Source organism: Hemitrygon akajei, chromosome 11, assembly GCF_048418815.1.
Source record: "Hemitrygon akajei chromosome 11, sHemAka1.3, whole genome shotgun sequence".
In the NCBI taxonomy this organism is placed as follows: Eukaryota; Metazoa; Chordata; class Chondrichthyes; order Myliobatiformes; family Dasyatidae; genus Hemitrygon; species Hemitrygon akajei.
Genome location: NC_133134.1, coordinates 101,787,021 through 101,807,008, shown reverse-complemented (window position 1 = coordinate 101,807,008; position 19,988 = coordinate 101,787,021). Strand labels below are relative to the sequence as shown.

Genomic DNA, 19,988 nt, shown 5'->3' with positions numbered 1-19,988 from the left:
GGTGGGAGAGGGAGGTATGGGAGCCACCATTCTTTCTGTGCCGCTGGACCAGGTTAGGCTGTGTGGCAACAAGTCCCTACACCGGACTCTGGTGAAATGCTCCAATGGAACCGCGGGAGCTGTTGTTAGTCGTAACTCCGTCCCCAACATAAGCGGGGTTTGCAAGGCGGACACATGGGTGGTGGCGCATGAGACGGAGTCTGTGTAACTCCAACAGATGGGAGAGATGTGACTAGAGCTCTCCCCATCTCAGTACTCAGAGTTCCGGCCCCTACAACCCTCCCTTTTTCTGTGACCCATTCCGATCCTTCCACCAGCCCCATCCGTCTCTGTAAGCCCCTCTGGCCCCTGTATTCCTGCCTCCCATCTCTGCGAACCCTTCCGGCCCCTATATTCTTCCCCGTCTCCAATCCCACCAGCTACACAATCCCCAAATCGCTGCTGATTACACCACCTACCCCCACAGTTGTAGAGCTAAACTACGAAGTTCCCTCCTTAACACAGCGCTTCCCCCCATCAAGACTTGAACTTGATGAAACCTGCGTTTCTGCCGGAAGCGTCGGTCACCCGCCCTGTCTTACAGTTAGATGGCCTTAGCTCTTTAGAAAGGCGTTCTCGTCTGAGCTGTGGCCAATAGTTACCTTCTGATCTTTCCCAGAGATTCATCTCAGTGGACAGTGGAGGTAGTGACCTCGCTCGGCTCCATGATAACACTGCTAGACGAGCGAACCGTGCTACAGCTGCCCAACAGGGTAAGTTCAGATCAGCGACCGGCACAGCCTTCTCACCCGCGGCTCGTCGGGAAGGACAACAGTGCGGTGTGGCAGGCGCAGGTCTCTCAGCGTCTGCCCAGGAGGGGGTGATTCTCTCACCTGATACATCATACACCAAGCAGCAGAACTTGGAGATGGGGAGCGGGTTGGGGGAGCATAGTTGTCGGATCTTCTCAGGTTTTTATCACCGCATGTGTCGTGAAATTTGTTAACTTAGCAGCAGCAGTTCAATGGATTACATAATCTAGAAGAAAACAACAATAATAATAATAAATAAGTAAATCAATTACAGTATATATACTTTGAATTCTCGTATGAGTATTCTTCCTGAAAGGGTTAAGGTAAGAGGAGCATTTGATGGCTCTGGGCCTGTACTCGCTGGAGTTTAGAAGAACGGGGAGGAGGGGTGGGGTTGGAAAACCCCTTGAAGCCTATTATTGAAAGGCCCAGATTGAGTGTATGTGCAGAGGATGTTCCCTATAATGGAAGAGTCTAGGATTAGAGGTCACGGACTCAGAATAGACAGGCTTCCATTTAGAACACAGATAGAAACATAGAAAACCTACAGCACAATACAGGCCCTTCGGCCCACAAGGTTGTGCCGAACATGTTCCTACTCTAGACATTACTAGGCCTACCTATAGCCCACTATTTTTCTAAGCTCCATGTACCTATCCAAAAGTCTCTTAAAAGACCCTATCGTATCCGCCTCCACCACCTTTGCTGGCAGCCCATTTCACCTACTCACCACTCAGGGTACTCAGGGTAAAAAAACACCCCTGACATCTCCTCTATACCTACTCCTCAGCACCTTAAACCTGTGTCCTCTTGTGGCAACCATTTCAGCCCTGGGAAAAAGCCTCTGACTAGCCACACGATCAACACCTCTCAACATCTTAAACACCTCTATCAGGTCACCTCTCATTCTCCGTCACTCCAAGCAGAAAAGGCTGAGTTCCCTCAACCTATCCTCATAAAACATGCTCCCCAATCCAGGCAGCATCCCTGTAAATCTCCTCTGCACCCTTTCTATGGCTTCCTCACCCTTTCTGTATTGAGGCGACCAAAACTGAGCACAGTACTCCAAGTAGGGTCTGACCAGGGTCCAATATAGCTGCAACATTACCTCTTGGCTCCTAAATTCAATTCCATGATTGATGAAGGCCAATACACCGTACGCCTTTTTAACCGCAGAGTCAAACTGTGCAGCTGATTTGAGTGTCCTATGGACTCGGACCCCAAGATCGCTCTGATCCTCCACACTGCCAAGAGTCTTACCATTAATACTATATTCTGCCATCATAATTGACCTACCAAAATGAACCACTTCACACTTATCTGGGTTGAACTCCATCTGCCACTTCTCAGCCCAGTTTTGCATCCTATCAATGTCCTGCTGTAACTCTGACAGCCCTCTACATTATCCACAACACCTCCAACCTTGGTGTCATCAGCAAACTTATTAACCCATCTCTCCACTTCCTCATCTAGGATATTTATAAAAATCACGAAGAGTAAGGGTCCCAGAACAGATCCCTGAGGCACACCACTGGTCACCGACCTCCATGCAGAATATGACCCGTCTACAACCACTCTTTGCCTTCTGTGGGCAAGCCAGTTCAGGATCCACCAAGCAATGTCCCCTTGGATTCCATGCCTCCTTACATTCTCAATAAGCCTTGCATGGGGTACCTTATCAAATGCCTTGCTGAAATCCGTATACACTGCATCTACTGGTCTTCCTTCATCAATATGTTTAGTCACATCCTCAAAAAATTCAATCAGGCTCATAAGGCACGACCTGTCCTTGAGAAAGCTGTGCTGACTATTCCAAATCATATCATACCTCTCTAAATGTTCATAAATCCTGCCTCTCAGGATCTTCTCCATCAAATTACCAACCACTGAGGTAAGACTCACTGGTCTATAATTTCCTGGTCTATCTCTACTCCCTTTCTTGAATAAAGGAACTACATTCGCAACCCTCTAATCCTTTGGAACCTCTCATGTCCCTATTGATGAAACAAAGATCATCACCAGAGGCTCAGCAATCTCCTCCCTCACCTCCGACAGTAGCCTGGGGTACATCTCATCCAGGCCCGGCGACTTATCCAACTTGATGCTTTCCAAAAGCTCCAGCACATTCTCTTTTTTAATATCTACATGCTCAAGCTTTTCAATCTGCTGCAAGTCGTCACTATTATCACCAAGAGCCTTTTTCATAGTGAATACTGAGGTAATTATTCATTAAGTACCTCTGCTATTTCCTTTGGTTCCATGTACACTTTCTCACTGAAACATTTGATAGGTCCTACTCTTTCACGTCTTATCCTCCTGCTCTTCACATACTTGTAGAATGCCTTGGGGTTTTCCTTAATCCTGCCTGCCAAGGCCTTCTCATGGCCCCTTCTGGCTCTCCTAATTTCCTTCTTAAGCTCCTTCCTGTTAGTTTTATAATCTTCTAGATTGCTTTGGCAGTCAAAGTGAAGGATAATCCCAAGAGTTTCTACAGGTATATTAAGACCAAAGGGATAGTAAGGGATAAAATTGGTCCCCTTGAAGATCAGAGTGGTTGGCTATGTATGGAACCAAAAGAAATGGGGGAAATCTTAAATGTTTTTTTTTTGCATCCGTATTTACTGAGGAAACTGGCAAGGAGACTATGGAAATAAGGCAAACAAGTAGTGAGGTAATGGAACCTATACAGATTGAAGAGGAGGAGGTGCTTGCTGTCTTGAGGCAGATCAGAGTAGATAAATCCCCAGCACCTGACAGAGCGTTCCCTCGGACCTTGAAGGAGACTAGTGTTGACATTGTAGGGGCCTTGGCAGATATATTTAAAATGTCGGTATCCACGGGTGAGGTGCTGGAGGATTGGAGGCTAGCTCATGTTGTTCCGTTGCTTAAAAAAGGGTCCAAAAGGAATCTGGGAAATTATAGGCCAGTAAGTTTGACGTCAGTAGTAGGTAAATTATTGGAGTAGGCACTAAGAGATAGGATCTACAAGTATTTGGATAGACAGGGACTTATTAGGGAGACTTAACATAGCTTTGTGCATGGTAGATCATGTTTAACCAATCTATTAGAGTTTTTCGAGGAAGTTACCAGGAAAGTGGATGAAGGGAAGGCAGTGGATGTTATCTACATGGACTTCAGTAAGGACATTGACAAGGCCCCGCATGGGAGGTTAGTTAGGAAGATTCATTCGCTGGGTATACATGGTGAGGTAGTAAATTGGATTAGATATTGGCTCAATGGGAGAAGTCAGAGAGTGGTAGTGGAGGATTGCTTCTCTGAGTGGAGGCCTGTGACTAGTGGTGTGCCACAAGGATCAGTGCTGGGTCCATTGTTATTTATCATCTATATCAGTGATCTAGATGATAATGTGGTAAATTGGATCAGCAAATTTGTTGATGATACAAAGATTGGAGGTATAGTGGACAGTGAGGAAGGTTTTCAAAGGTTTCAGAGGGATTTGGACCAGCTGGAAAAATGGGCTGACAAATGGCAGATAGAGTTTAATGCAGACAAGTGTGAGGTATTGCACTTTGGAAGGGCAAACCAAGGTAGAACATACAAGGTAAATGATAGGACACTGAGGAGTGCAGTAGAACAGAGGGATCTGGGAATACAGATACATAATTCCCTAAAAGTGGCGTCACATGTAGATAAGGTCGTAAAGAGAGCTTTTGCATATTGACCGTTATAAATCAAAGTACTGAGTGAAAAAGTTGGAATGTTATGGTGAGGTTGTATGAGGCATTGGTGAGGCCGAATTTGGAGTATTGTGTGCAGTTTTGGTCACCAAGTTACAGGAAGGATATTAATAAGGTTGAAAGAGTGCAGAGGAGGTTTAGAAGGATGTTACTGGGACTTGAGAAACTGAGTTACAGAGAAAGGTTGAATAGGTTAGGACTTTATTCCCTGCAGCGTAGGAGAATGAGGGGTGATTTGATTGAGGTGTATAAAATCATGATGGGTTTAGATAGAATGAATGCAAGCAGGCTTTTTCCACTGAGGCTAGAGGAGATAAAAACCAGAGGACATAGGCTAAGTGTGAAAAAGGAAAAGTTTAAAGGGAACATTTGGGGGAGCGTCTTCACATAGAGAGTAGTAGGAGTGTGGAATGAGCTGCCAGTTGAAGTGGTAAATGCGGGCTCACTTTTAACATTTAAGAAAAACTTGGACAGGTATATGGATGAGAGGTGTATGGAGGGATATGGTCCAGGTGCAGGTCAGTGGGACTAGGCAGAAAAATGTTTCGACACAGCCAAGAAGGGCCAAAAGGCCTGTTTCTGTGCTGTAATGTTCTATGTTTCTATGATTCTATCTCTAACATTACCTAGCTCTCTGAACCTTTTGTAAGCTTTTCTTTTTTATCTTGACCAGATTTATTACAGCCTTTGTACACCACGGTTCCTGCACCCTACCATAACTGCCCCGTCTCATTGGAACGTACCTATGCAGGACTTCACACACACATATTCCCTGAACATTTGCCACATTTCTTCCGTACTTTTCCTTGAGAACATCTGTTTCCAATTTAAGATTCCAATCTCCTGTCTGATAGCTTCATAATTCCCCTTACTCCAATTAAATGCCTTTCTAACTTCCTATCTCTCTCCAATGTTATGGTAAAGGAGATAGAATTATGATCACTATCTCCAAAGTGCTCTCCCACTGAGAGATCTGACACCTGACCAGGTTCATTTCCCAGTACCAAATCAAGTACAGCCTCTTCTCTTGTCGGCTTATCTACATTTTGTGTCAAGAAACCTTCCTGAACACACCTAACAAACTCCACCCCATCTAAACCCCTCGCTCTAGGGAGATGCCAATCTGTATTTGGGAAATTAAAATCTCCCATCATCACGACAACGCTATTATTATTACACCTTTCCAGGATCTGTTTCCCTATCTGCTGCTTGATATCCCCGTTACTATTGGGCTGCTTATAAAAAACACCCAGTAAATTTATTGACCCCTTCCTGTTCCTAATCTCCACCCACAGAGACTCTGTAGACAATCCCTCCATGATGTCCACCTTTTCTGCAGCCGTGACACTATCTCTGATCAACAGTGCCACGCCCCCATCTCTTTTGCCTCCCTCCCTGTCCTTTGTGAAACATCTAAAACCCGGCACTTGAAGTAACCATTCCTGTCCCTGCGCCATCCAAGTCTCTGTAATGGCCACCACATCATATCTCCAAGTACTGATCCACGCTCTAAGCTCATCTGCTTTGTTCAGAACAATCCTTGCGTTGAAATAGATACATCTCAAACCTTTGGTCTGAGCGCATCGCTTCTCTATCACCTGCCTATCCTCCCTCATACGCAGTCTCCTATCTTTCTCAATCTGAGAGTCAGACGCCTCTTCCCCAGTCTCTTCAATTTGGCACCTGAGAACATTTCTATCACATACAAACCTTTGATTTCTGTCCTCACAAGCAGTCCTTGCATGACCTTTATCCTCCTCCACCTCACCATCTGCTCTAACACTCTGGTTCCCCTCCCCCTGCAAATCTAGTTTAAACCCCCCGGAGCAGCACTAGCTAACCTACCCACAAAGATGTTAGTCCCCCTCCAGTTCAGGTGCAAACTTTCCCATCGGAACATATCCCAGCTTCCCTGGAACAAAGCACAATTGTCCAGAAACATGAAGCCCTCCCTCCTGAGCCATCAGGAGGGACTTCTTCAGCTAGCGTCTGGTGAGTCTCTTGAATTCTTTGCCGCAGGTTGCTGTGAAGGCCAAGTAATTTTAGGTGGAGAGAGGGATAATAAATCAGCTATGGGGGTGGGGGTGGGGGTGGGGGCTGAACAGACTAATTCTGCTCCTATGTCTTATTGTCTAAAACTCAAACCTTTAAAATTCCCTGCTCCGGACTGGAAAAATGTCCACGAAAACCAGGGAAAAAATTGAAGTGCTGGAAACCAGAAGGGAGAAGCGAGATAATTGAAGTGTTATCTCGCAGGAGAATGGTGTTGAGAGGGATGAAAAGCAGCCAGGATTGGATGGCGGAGCAGACTTGATGGGCTGCATGGCCTAATACTACTCCTTTGTCTTATGGTCTTCCTCCGGTTGCGGACTGTCCAGTTGGAAATGTTGAGAGGAAGGGGAGGAGGGAGTCGGTAGTGATCATGCTGAGTAGTGTAGGGTTCGAGGGGCGAAAGGTCGGCTCCTGCCTGCGACCTTTTCACTCAGAGTACAGGTGGACGAGGACTGACTGGGTGTTATTTGAAGGATTTTTCTGTGCCGACACCTTGCTGAGGGGTTTTTCGGATGAACGAGCTTGGCAGGAGGGTTGGGGGAGCGGGAAATCCCAGGTAATTCACTACTTCACAATCCGACGCGTTGTTTTTTCCTGTTGCAGAGTGACATTAAGGAAGCCTTGCTGGAGTTTGTGGCCTCCCAGCCCAACGAGAACACAGGCTCCTCCACCGAATTCCAGACCGGATTCAACCTCTCTAACGTCCAGAGAAAGATCTTCCAGATCCTCAGGGAGGAGTCAACAGCGGCAGCGGCTGGTTCACGCAGGAGACGGGCAGGTGAGGCTCTCCGTTTCCTTGCCCCCTCTGTCTCCCCGTCAGACTAGGATCGACACTTCCCGTCTTCTGCCACTTGCTCCGTCGTTGATTACGATGGTGACACGTCCATCTTCAGCATGTCCCCAATCTCTCCCCATATCTCTTTATGCGAAATTCGTCTAACTGACCACTGTCATTGACTCAGCTTCTACAGCCCTCTGTAGGTTGCCAGCGTTATATTGTGCAGAAGCAGGTCCGGCAACCCTACACGTGCATACCAGCCAAGCAGTTCAACTGCGCCAGATGCATTTGAATCAGGTTCATTTTCACTGAATGTCGTGATTTGTTTTTGTGTGGCAGCCTCAGTACAGAGTAATACATAAATTATAGTATAAATTATCATAAGAATATATTTTAAAAAATTAAATAGGTAGTGCAAAAAGAGAACAAAAATAGTGAGGTAGTTGTTCATTCGGAGATCTAATGGTGGAAGGGAAAAAGCTTTTCCTAACATGTTGAGCGTGGGTCTTCAGGCTCCCTGATGGAGGCAATAAAAGAGGATATGTTCTGATCCTGTGCTTCCCGTACCAGACAGTGATGTAACCAGTTAGAATGCAAGTGGCGGCAGTGACATACCAAATCTCCTCAACCTCAACCAATGAAATACAGCAAATGTACCTACTTCGTAATCGGATCAATATGTTGGGTCCAGAAGAGATCTTCAGAGATGCTGTCACACAGGAATTTGATCATAACAAATATGAGTTAACATAAACAGTCACAGTAATTATAAATAATTTATAGGAACACAACAATAACAGAATAAACATAAAGACATTCGTTCAAGTTGAGAAAGGGGGAAAATGAATTCAATCCGAGGTGTGTTAGGATTTTTTCCAGCCAGGAACCTGATGGCAGTTGTCACATTGTGTGCTGGCAATATCGGAACACAATGCGGAGGAAAGATTCCAACGGAAAAACGACGACCAAGGTTTATTTATAAGAATTACAACAGAACATTGATGGCTGGCCAGAGTGACACGACGAAACGTAACACTCTCAAAACTAGGACCCCGCAATTATCGCTAATCGCCCATTCATTTAAATAATAAAAGTAACATGGAAATTCCCGATCTTACGAACATAAACTTAAGTTTAAACAAAAAGCACCAGGAGACCACATTACAAAGAAATAGTCACTCGAGAAAAATACAATGAACTTCAAATGATGATGACTGTCGTTAAGCAGCAATTAACCAATTCAGGTGCTCTAAGCACCTTGGAACCAACACTCTCCTGCGCCCTTCATAGGCCTGAAGAGTTCATTACAGTATCGAGTGATGCAGACACGGAAGTGACCTCAAGTTCAAGTTCAGTTTATTGTCATCCACCCGCACACATGTATACCAACCAATGAAACAGTGTTCCTCCGGACTAAGATGCATAACACAGTGCAAGTAACTCACACACAATACATAAAGTAATACTACTGAATAACTTAACAACGAATACGGTGCACATACAGTCTGGGGCCTGTGGATGAAGCTGTATTCCATTCGAGCAGCTCTTGTATTACTAATGCGGTGCCTCCTGCCCGATAGTAGGGAGAACTGAGAGTGCTGAGAGTGAACGGGGTGGGGGGGGGGTATCTAAGAGAGAGCAGAGGGAGCTGGCGGGAAGTGGGGAGTGGGAGGCAGGAGGAGGAGCCATGTGACTGCAGACAAATGCCATGAGCCTGGATCTCAAGCGAAACTGACTGTTGATTTCTCTGCCCCAGCGGATTCCTGCACCGTGCGGCCGAGCACTGATGAAATACAGGTGCTAGGAGAGGGCAACAGCCAGTGGAGCGTGGATCAGCTGGCGTGCATGACCACCCAGACTTTCGCCGACTCAGTCGATGTACTGGGGATGGTCAGCGGTTTCTCCAGAGAGCAATACTTGGCTCTAAAGAACAAGGCCATTGAGGTAGTAACGGTGGGCTGGGTACCCGGGGGGACAAACCGGTGTACGCAGGGAGATCTGATCCCGGGCTGCGTCAGCACCACCTATCCGCGGCGCTCCATACCCTTCGGCGCTCCCATGACAACTGATGAGGGCTTTTGCCTAGAACTGTTCACAGTGCTCAAGATGAGGCCTTATCAGTGCCGTATAAAGCCTCAGCATCACATGCCTTTTCTATAGATGCTACCTGGTCTGCGGAGTTCCTCCAGCTTTTTGTGTGTGTTGCTTTGGACTTTCAGCATCTGCGGATTTTCTCGTGCCTATGACAACATCCCCTCTTGGCGCTCTCCTGGCGCCGCCACGCCCTCCCTCTCGACATCCCTCTGGTGCTACCCCTCCCCTCTGGTGCTCTCTCAGTGCCTCGTCCTCCTCCCCCTCTTCGGCGCTCCCCGTGGCACACCCTTCGCAACCGCCTCGGCGCTCCCCCGGCGACTCACCCACCTCCATTCCCTCGACGCGTCCAAGGCGCCGCACCCTTCTTCTTTCCCTCCATGTTCCCCCAGCCCCAGCTCCTCCAACCCGCGGCGCTCCCTCACAGTAATGGTGGAAGTGCGGTAGAGAGGGGGGATCACAGCGCGTGTGTGCGTGTTGCAGACGTGGGGTGCAGTGTCCAGTTTCATCCCTGACAACATCGCAGACCTGAACTGCATCCTGACAGCCATGTCCGCCAGCGAGCTCCGCTCCATGGACCTGGGCGCCGTCGATACCCTGGACGCTGTCTCGGCCTGTCCGACCTGGACCGAGGAGCAGGTAATTCCCGACTCTTCTAAGCCTCGCTCACGCTCAGATGTGTCTTGCTGCGGTTCCTGGCGGTCAGCGGGTGGAGAAAGGATAAGACGTGGAGGAGGGAGGGAGAAGAGGCTAATCTTTTACGGAGGGAACCCCGGGCTGTGGGTGGACGAGGAGTAAAAGCTGTGTGTGGCTGGGAGGGCAAGGAGGAAGAGCGGGAGGGAAGGGAAGAGTTAGAGGGAAGAGGTGTAGAGGTGAGGGCGAGAGCAGAGGGGAGGATTGGAGATACGAGGGCGAGAGAGAGGAGAGGCGAGAATGGAGGGGAGAAGAGGCGGCCGGGGACTGAGTGTTGGAGAGGATATCGGACATTGCATTATGCGGAGGGAGAGCCAAGTGGTCACAAGTGACCAGGAAGCACTGTCAGTCGGCAAATAGTCATTGGTGGAAAGGAAATTCCCGAGGATGGAAATGTGGGCGTGGGTGGTGGTGGGAGGGGGAACATTTCAACTACTGAAATGGTAGCGTAGCGGTTAGCTCGTATATATACGTATATATAGACGTCTCGGGAGTTGATCAGTGCCCCAGGTCGGGGGTTTCCGCTGCCCATCAGAGTCCATGGTTAGAGGGAGGGGGATCGGATCAGTAGAGAAATATAACTGTACACCCGTAGTCATGAGGTGTGTTGTAAGGGACGGGGAGGGGTTTGTTGCTGGGATAACTCTGTGCCTTCTTTCGGTATTGATTAACCCGTTCCCCGTGGACCACAGCGGACCGCTATTCTGGAAAGATATCTGGCGCTCAGCGAGATGACTGCGGCCTCGCTGGGATCCATCGAGCTCAGCGGCCTGGGGAGCTTTGTCTGTGCCATGAACACGACCTTCATCTCACATCTACAGGAGGAAGCATTCAGGTGAGACACCATCCCCCATGACTTTAACCCTGCCCCCCTTCCCTCTCCTCATCCTGCCACAACACCAGGACACCTCCCCACTCCATCCACAGGCCTGACACCCTCACGCTTACCCCATCTCCACCTCTCACAGTTCCTACACTCCTTCAGGCCTCTATCCCACCACACTCCACGTGCGACAACATACCCTTCCCCGAACTCGTCCCTTTCCTCAGAACACCGGTCCTCCTCATTCCACAGGTTCACCCTCACCACTCCCACAGATTCCCTCCCTTCCCCTATCCCAGGCCAACACTCCTGACCCCTCCCACAGCTGCTCCCCCTGTCCCTGCTCCAGGCCAACACCCCCTAATCCTCCCCACACCTCCTCCTCCTCCAACCCTTCCTTTCATCTAGATCTCCTTTGCCCGTTCCCTCCTCCACAGCTTCTCTCATCCCTTCCAGCAACTCAGCACCTCCCTTACCCCTCCCTTTTCCGACCCTCTACGGCACTTTCCTTTCCGCTTCAGCCCCTCCCCTCCTGTGCCAGGTAGGATGGATTAGCGCTTCATCAGCTTTTAAATCCCGACCATTCCCTATAGGTCATAGGCGGGAACAGGATACCGGGATACCGCCAGACAGTTGCCGATGTCTTCCCTCCAACCGTTGAAAAATTTGGGATTCGGCCACCCGTGTCATCTTCTCGTCTTCACATCTACTCTGTCGAGGCCTTTCAATATTGGATATGTTTCAATGAGGTCACCCCCCACCCCCACCACCCATCATCACCACCATCACCACCACCACCATCCTTCTAAACTCCAGTGAGTAGAGGTCCAGAACCATGAAAGGCATTTCAGATGACAAGCCTTTCAATCCAGGAGTCATTTTCGTGAACCCCTTTGAACCCAGTCCAATGTCAGCACCTCATTTCTTAGATAAACTGCTCCTAATAGTCCAAGTGAGGCCCCACAAGTGCTTTATAAAGCCTCAACATTAACTTCTTATTTTTATATTCTAGTCCTCTCAGAATGGATGCTAACATTGCATCTGCCTTCCCCATCACCGACTAAACCTGCAAATTAACTTTTAGGGAATACTGCACGAGGACTGCAAGTCCCTTTGCACCTCAAATTTATGAATTTTCTCTTCATTTAGAAAATAGTCTACGCTTTTATTGTTTTCTACCAAAATGCATGACCATATACTTCCCGATACTACTTATTCCATCTACCACTTCTTTTCCCATTCTCCTAATCTGTCTAAGTCATTCTATAGCCTCTCTACTTCCTCAAAACTACCTGCCCTTCTACCCATCTTCATAGCTTCCAAAACTTGGCCACAAAGCCATCAATTCCGTCATCGAAGTCATTCACATATATAACGTAAGAATAAATAGTTCCATGGCAGACCTATGTGGAATACCATTGGTTACCGGCAGCCATTCAGAAAAGCTTCGTTTATTCCCACTCTTTACCTCCTGCCAAACGGCCAGTGCTTTATCGATGGTAGCATTTTTCCAGTTACAACACGGGCTCTTATCCTGTTAAGCAGCCTCATGTGTAGCACCTTATGAAAGAACTTCTGAAAATGCGTACACAATGTCCCCCTATTACCCCTTGTCTATCCTACTTGCCATTTTTTCCAAAGAATTCCAACGTATTCGTCAGGCAAGATCTTCCTATTCTATTATGTGCCTCCAAGTACCTCAAAACCACATCCTCAACAATCGACTCCAAAATATCCCCAATCACTGAGGTCAGACTAATTGGCCTATCATTTTCTTTTTCTATCTCTCTCCCTTCTTGAAGAGTGAAGTGATATTTCCAATTTTTCAATCCTGTGGAACCATGCCAGAATCAATTGATTCTTTAAAGGTCATTACTAACGCCTCCACAACCTCTTGCCTCCTTAAGCTCCCTGAGATGTTTACCATCTGTTCCACGTGACTTATCTACCTTTAGACCTTTCATTTCCCATGACTGTCCTCCCTCGTAAAGGCAACTTCACAGACTTCTACCCCTGACACTCTAGAACTTCCAGCATATTGCTAGTGTCTTCCACAGTAAAGTTATTCAGTTCATCTGCAATTTCCTGTCCCCCGATTACTACCTCTCCAGTATTATTTTCTAGTGGTTCGATATATATTCTCGCCGTTCGCTTAGTTTATGTTTTAGAAGAAAGCTTTGGTATCCTCTTTAATATTATTGGCTAGCTTACCTGCCTATTCCATCTTGTCCTCCTTTATGAGTTATTAGTTGCCTTCTGTTGGTTTTTAAAAGCTTCCCAACCCTCTAACTTCGCACTAATGTTATAATACCATCTGCTTGGCTTTTATGTTGGCTTAGAGTTCTCTTGTCAACTATGCTTGTGTCATGCTGCCCTTAGAGTGCCAATTTTGTCCAGTTCCCCTCTCATGCCTCCGTAATTCCCTTTATTCCACTACACTACCTATACATCTGACTTTAACTTCTCCTTCTCAAATTTCAGGGTGAATTCAATCGTACTATGATCACTCTCCTAAGGGTTCCTTTTCCTTAAGCTCTCTAATCAATTACATTTCATTGCATAGGACCCACCAGTGCTGACCTGCCAGTGGGTTCAACCACAAGATGCTGTAAAAAGACATCTTGTAGGCATTCTCCAAATTCTCTCTTGAGATCTAGCACCAACCGGATCTTTCCAATTTTGGGATATTGAAAAGGGTATAGTCATATACCCCTTTGTCATGCATTTTCTATCTTCTGTTGTAATTTGTAGATTACATTTTTACTACTGTTCGGGGGTCTGTATATAACTCTTGTCAGCTTTTTAAACCTTGCAGTTCCTTAGCTCTATCCACGATGATTCACACATATGGCTCCTCTTTCTAATGATTTCATTTCTTTTTTTATTTTGCTAACCGTGTCACGCCACCCCCTCTGCCGACCTTTCTGTCCTTTCGATACAATGTGTATCCTTGGACGTTAATGTTCCAGCTCTAATTTCCTCTCAGCCACGATTCAGTGATGGCCACAACATCATACATGTGGTTCCGTATATGGCGCGCATTCAAATATCGCACTGCAGGTTCTGTATCCACACTTTTCGATTTTGTCCGCCTTTTGCATTGCATCTCATCCAGTGGATACAAGTGTGTGAGACTGGTGATCTCACCGATCTCTTCAGTTCTTAGAGACGCTAGTGGCCCACCGATCTCCTTCCGGATTCAGACCAATCCCGTCCGCCCGGCCTCACTCACACCGATCTCCTCTGGTCTGAGAGATGTTGGTGACCCCACCGATACCCATCTGCCTGCTCCGCTCGGTAACATCCCCATCCATCCGCGTCTGTCTGCACCGCCCGGCCACATCCACATCCATCCCTATGCGTCTGCTCCGCCCGGCCCTATCCACACTTCCTGCAGCCTCCGATTACATCCGTCTCGAAGCTTCTCTGCTCACAAAAGACACGCCTACTCCCACCCTTCAGCCCGTCTGCTGCTCCCACTTTCTTTCTCCAACCCACACAAAGGAACACTCTCCCCGATCTTCAACAATCACGTGGGAGTGGGGGTGGTGAAGCTTTCCTTGGGCTGAGGCTGGGAGGCTACCATGCCATATACTTGGTATGAAGGGGAAGGAGGGAGCTTCATTCACAGACTGTGCGGCTCAATGGGATTCTCCTCCCCTGTGACAGTGCAGCAGCCAGGAGCCTAGGGATGCAGGCGTGTGCCTCCGAGACCCTGGACGCACTGAAGGAGAAAGCAGTGAATGTTTTCGGCCCCATCACAGGCTGGGAGGCGGCGATCATGACGGAGATGGGCTCTATCGTTGGTAAGCTTAACATCCCCCGCTCTATCCCGGACTCCACCTTCTAGACAGACCGTTTAATCAGGTTCCCGCAGAGTGTGAGAGATTGCGTAGAAGGAGCGTCGTGCTGCGGGAGGGGTAGTGAGGAAGGAATGTCGCGCTGTGGAAGGGTGATGAGGAAGGAGTGTCGCACTGTGGTAGGGGTAGTGAAGAAGGAGTGTCGCGCTGTGGGAGGGTGATGAGGAAGGAACGCGGGTTGTGAAGGGGTGTTGAGGAGGCAGCGCAGCGGGAGAGAAAGCGAGAAGGAGGAGCCGTGTTGTGGAAGGGACGGTAAGGATGGAACGCGACGCTGTGGCAACGGGGGCGAGGAGGGAGCGTCGCCTTCTGGGAGAAGCGGCGAAGAGAGGGCCGCGCTATCGATGAATGGTGAAGGGGGTGTGCCACGCCATTGAAGAGACGGCGCAGGAAGGAGTGCCAGGTTAAGGGAGGGAGCTGGTGGAGAAGAGGCAGCACCGTGAGTGTGCGAGGAGAGTGTACTGCGTCAAGGGAGAGGCAGCGAGGAGGGAGTGCAGCACTATCGACGAGAGCTGAGGGGCGCAAGGCCGCACCGTATTGGGGCGGTGAGGAGTGAGTGCCGCGCCGAGGGTGCTGCGGCTGAAAGGAGCACCAGGTTGAGGGGGAGGTGTAGAAGAGAGGAGAGAGTGCCTTGGGGAGCGGTGAGGAGAGAGAAACGCGCCGGGGGCTGACAGGTGAGGAGGAAGGAACGATGAGCGGTGAGGAGGGGGCTTCGCGCTAGAGGTGAAGAGTTGAGAAAGATGCATCGCGGCGATGGAGAGATGCCGATGAGGGAGCACCGTGTTGAAGGAGGGGCGAGGAGGGAGTGCCGCGATGCGGTAGGGCCAGCGTGGATGTAGAGCTGCGGAGAGAGATGAGGTGAGGAAGAAGCACCACAGTGCCTGAGGGGCGGTGAGGAGGGAGCGCCGCGTTGAGGCAAGGGGGCGAGGAGGGAGCGGTACTTAAGAACCCTACTGAGCTGCCCAATGGGACCCTGTGGCTATAATATGCAACCGATATTTATCCAAACCCCAACACCACCGAGTTAAACGGGTAACAGGCTCAGGTCTCTACATGCCCCTCCCCTCCCAAGAGTGAGGGACACTCGGATCGGAGGATCGGACTCTGACCGAGACCCTGGTGCAGGACGGGGTGTGTAGTGAGGTAGCAGGAGAGGGTAGTGCCTCATCCCACTAATCAATACAATGCCATATCCTATAGCTGGAGCGAGCACTGAGGAGCTGAGCAAGCTGGATCCAAATGTGATGCCCTTCATCCGCAGCCAGGCTGTGAGCCTCATCCCACCGTACAGGTTCAGGGTGAGTGTCTGCGGGGTAATATGTCGGCCGTCGGGAAACGCGAATCGCCGTGGAATGGTTCACTGTGGGCGCCTGTGTCGGATGATCTGGACGCCGATGATCAGATTCCCACCCGCCGACTGCTGGGCTCACACGCTGCCAAGTGTGAGGTTCTCAGTCCATAAGACACATGAGCAAAATTAGGTCATTCGATCCATTCAGTTTGTTCCATTATTTGAGTATGGTTGATTTATTATCTCTCTCAACCGAGTTCTCCCAGCTTCTCCCTGTAACCTCTGACGCCCTGATTAATCTAGAACCTATCAATCTCCGCTTTAAATACACCCAAATGACTTGGTTTTCTTAGCTCTCTGTGGCAATGAATTGTCTAAAGAAAATTCTTCTTACCTCTGTTCTGAATAGTCGGTCCTCTATTCTGAGGCTGTGCCCTCTGATCCTAGACTCTTCCACTACAGAATTCATTCTCTCCACATCCACTCTGTCTAGGCCTTTAAATAGGTTTCATTGAGATCACCCCCTCCCCATTCTTCTAAAACTCAGCGAGTCTTCGTCCAGAGTCATCAAACGCTCCATATACATTAATCCTTTCATTCCCAGCATGATTCTTGTGAACCCCCTTTGGACCCACTCCAATGCCACACATTCTTTGTTAGTCAAGGGGTCCAAAACTGCTCACAAAACTCCAATTGCGGTCTGACCACTGCCTTATAAATCTTCAACATTACATCCTTGCTTTTATATTGCAGTCCTCTCGAAATGAATGTTAACATTGCATTTGCCTTCCTTACCATCGACTCAGTTTGAAAGTAAACCTTTGGGGATTCCCGCACCCGGTCTCCCAAGTCCCTTTGCAACCTAATTTTGAAAATTTCTCCCCTTTAGAAAATAGTATTTACCTTTTTTTGTTCTGCTGAAGTGCATGACCATGCATTACCCTTCACTTTATTCCATCTGCCACTTCTTCGTCCATTCCCCTAATCTGTCCAAGTCCTTCTGCAGCCTCTCTGCTTCCTTAACGCTACCAGCCCCTCCACCTGTCTTTGTAAAGTCTGAAAACCTGGCCACAAAGCCATCAATTCCATTATCCACATCGTTGACAGAGTGTATAACGTGAAAATAATCGGTCGCAATACTGACTCTTCTGGGCTTCCGGGTGACCATCCAGATTCATGGTTTCTGGCCTCTGTTCATCCACGTCTCCGAATCCTCTCTGACCCTCCCCTTCCAAATTCTCGCTTTCAAAACTCACTCCATCCACTTCAGTCCCGTCTATCCCTCTATAAACTCCAGCATTGCACCTCCTTCCATCACCAGCAACCCAGTCCCCCTCCCCGAGCCGTCAGTAACTCTGTACCCGAATACCCTCACTGAACTGTGCCTCAAACTCGCCAGGACCACCCCTGGCCCCTGTACCTGGCGGAATGCACCCGTCCAGAGAACGAGAGGGGGGCGGCGGGTTATGAGAGTTGTTGGAATGAGGTGGAGTAGACGGGTAGTGGTTGGGAGATGTTTTTGAAGGGAGGGGAGTAGACGGGGTGTGATGGGGGATGGAGGGAGTTGGAGCAGACGGGCAGTGGCGAGGGGAGGTGTATTAGACGGGGTGTGCTGGGGGATTGTTGGTGAGGGCAGTGACGGAGTGAGTATATCGGAAGTAGATTGGTAGTGACATCACTGTGTCTGTGCCAGGCCCTGACCGTGTCCCAGCTGAAGAATCTGTCTCCAGAGGGCGCTGCCTCCGTCACCCAGGCTCAGCTGGACCGAGTGAATGAGCAGCAGCGGGCTGCTTTGAAGGAGGCGCTAGGGATGCAAGCCACCACGAAGACCTCCCTGCTGACAAGTGAGTGTCCACCCAACTTCGGGGTGTTCGTGACTGAGGCCTCACTGCTCCGTCCCGTTTGCAACCCAGGAGGGGGTTGGGGGTGTGGGTCACTTCCTCTCAAACCTGTCCGGCAGATCTGACTGGTCTTACTGTAAAGCCGGAGGCAATTGCCTCGTTCCTCTGGTCTGGTGAACAGACCAAACTGTGCACCGGCATCGAGGATCCGTCTGCCTCGCCCTCCATAACATTCCCCTGCACGTTTCTCGGGACTTCCCTGTGCATCTCTCCCACCGGCGGCACTAGCGTTTAGGAGCGGCTCCGGAAGGCAGCAGAGTCTCGCCTTCTCCCCACTGAATGTGAAAATACCTTGAATCACTGCAAATGCCCTTTCTCAGCCGGAGGGCTGAGCACGCTAATGTTACGGGTGCCGGGCACAGGGTTTAAGGAATGCAGAAGGCTACAATCTACAGTGAAGGATGAAGGAGCCGGCATCGAGCGGATCCCTCCAATTGGTGAAAGTGCGGGGAAGTGCAGGGATAGGTGTAGGAGTAGGAGTAGGAAGAGGAAGTCCAGATTCTACACATGCTGGAATTACAGGGCAGCATACACAAAATGCAGGAGGAACTCAACAGGTCAGGCGGCATTTGTGGAAATAAACAAACAGTTGACGTAGCGGGCCGAGACCCTTCACCAGGACTGGAAGGGGGGGGGGCAGATGCCAGAAAAGGAAGTGGGGAAGGGAAGGCGACAGATAAAGCCAGGTGGGTGGGGAGGGTGATCAAGTATGAAGATAGGAGGTGACAAGAGCAAAAGGGAAAGTACTGGGGAGGAGAGTGGATCATGGGAGAAGAGAGTGGTGGGGTACCAGCGGGAGCTGATAGGCAGGTGAGGAGAAGAGGTAAGAGGATAGAGTGGATAACTGAAAAACCCACAGAGGAACTAGTATATCCATCAGGTAATTAGGGAGGAACATTCCCAGTGAATATGGAGCTCGCTCCCACGGACGCGCTGGGATGGGGACCAGGCAGAAGGCATAGCTTCTCTAGAAAAGGAGAGGGTATGTGAAAACAGTGAGGAAGGGCCGAGCGGTGTTCTCTTTAAATGAACGGGCTCTGACTGCAGAGCAGGGCATTATGGCGACGCTGTTAACGCTGGGGGCGACAGAGTTCGGAATTCAATTCCAGCAATGTTTTTCAGGAATGTGTACTTCCTCCCCGTGAACGCGTGCGCGTCTTCCGAGTACGCCAGTGTCTTCCCACAATCCAAAGACGTACCGGTTGGTAGGTCGTTGTAAATTCTGTGATTTGTCTAGGGCTACATAGGTGTGTGGCGGGGTAGTGCAGCTTGTTCGGCCGGAAGGGCCGGTTCCGCTGCATCTCTAAATAAATAAATAAACTTGCCTCTTTCTGTTTCCCAGTTGTGTCACGCTCACCGGCTCTGGGATCCCTCGGGCTGTCCGCCATGGCTCGGGCCCTGCCTGCGTTGCTGCTGCTGGTCTGGAGCCTGCCGCTGTTTCCCTGAAGAAGGCGAGTTCCGATCCCGCATCCCTGTCCGCCCACAACGTGGTGCAGCTGTCCCTCAGAGCTATGTGTGAAGAAAATCTTAGTGACAGCACAAATTTTTTGCTGATTAACGAACTCTAACCGGAATCAAGTCAGATCGCTGTAGTAACCAATGCTGTCTGTGCAATCAAGGAAAATCGTTTCATTAAATCACTTATATTTCAACTGCAAGTATGGAGTTCGTTTTTGTTTCCTCCTTCCTTTCATGGTGCCGGATTCCGGATCCCTCGCCCCCTTGTTCTCTCTGAAATAATTTAATTTTTGTAAAAGATAAATATCTATCTGTCACGTGTATATCGAAACATGCAACAAAATGCATCTTTTTGCGTTAACGACCAAGACAGTCCGAGGATATGGCCACGCTTCTGGAGCCAGCATACAGCAGCGCATTAGCCCTAAAGACAAGTGGTTCTGCAGATGCTGGAAATCCAGAGCAACGCAGACAGAATGCAGGCCAGGCAACATCCATGGAAAAGAATAAACAATTACGCTTATGGCCGAGACCCTTCACATCGACTTCCTCTCC

At 49.2% G+C, this 19,988-nt stretch overlaps 1 protein-coding gene across 5 annotated transcripts in view; it reads left to right on the top strand.

The window, feature by feature from the left end:
- Window positions 1-19,627, top strand: part of LOC140735168 (otoancorin-like) — a 105,936-nt gene extending 86,309 nt beyond the window's left edge. For all 5 annotated transcript variants that reach the window (XM_073059962.1, XM_073059961.1, XM_073059960.1 and 2 more), the window contains 9 exons: window positions 659-752; window positions 7,145-7,319; window positions 9,076-9,263; window positions 9,894-10,049; window positions 10,796-10,938; window positions 14,596-14,732; window positions 15,984-16,081; window positions 17,768-17,918; window positions 19,318-19,627. In XM_073059962.1, coding sequence (XP_072916063.1) covers window positions 659-752; window positions 7,145-7,319; window positions 9,076-9,263; window positions 9,894-10,049; window positions 10,796-10,938; window positions 14,596-14,732; window positions 15,984-16,081; window positions 17,768-17,918; window positions 19,318-19,421 — 1,246 coding nt within the window. In that variant the 3' untranslated portion in view covers window positions 19,422-19,627. The remainder of the gene's footprint in view (window positions 1-658; window positions 753-7,144; window positions 7,320-9,075; window positions 9,264-9,893; window positions 10,050-10,795; window positions 10,939-14,595; window positions 14,733-15,983; window positions 16,082-17,767; window positions 17,919-19,317) is intronic.
- Window positions 19,628-19,988: the final 361 nt, after the last annotated feature.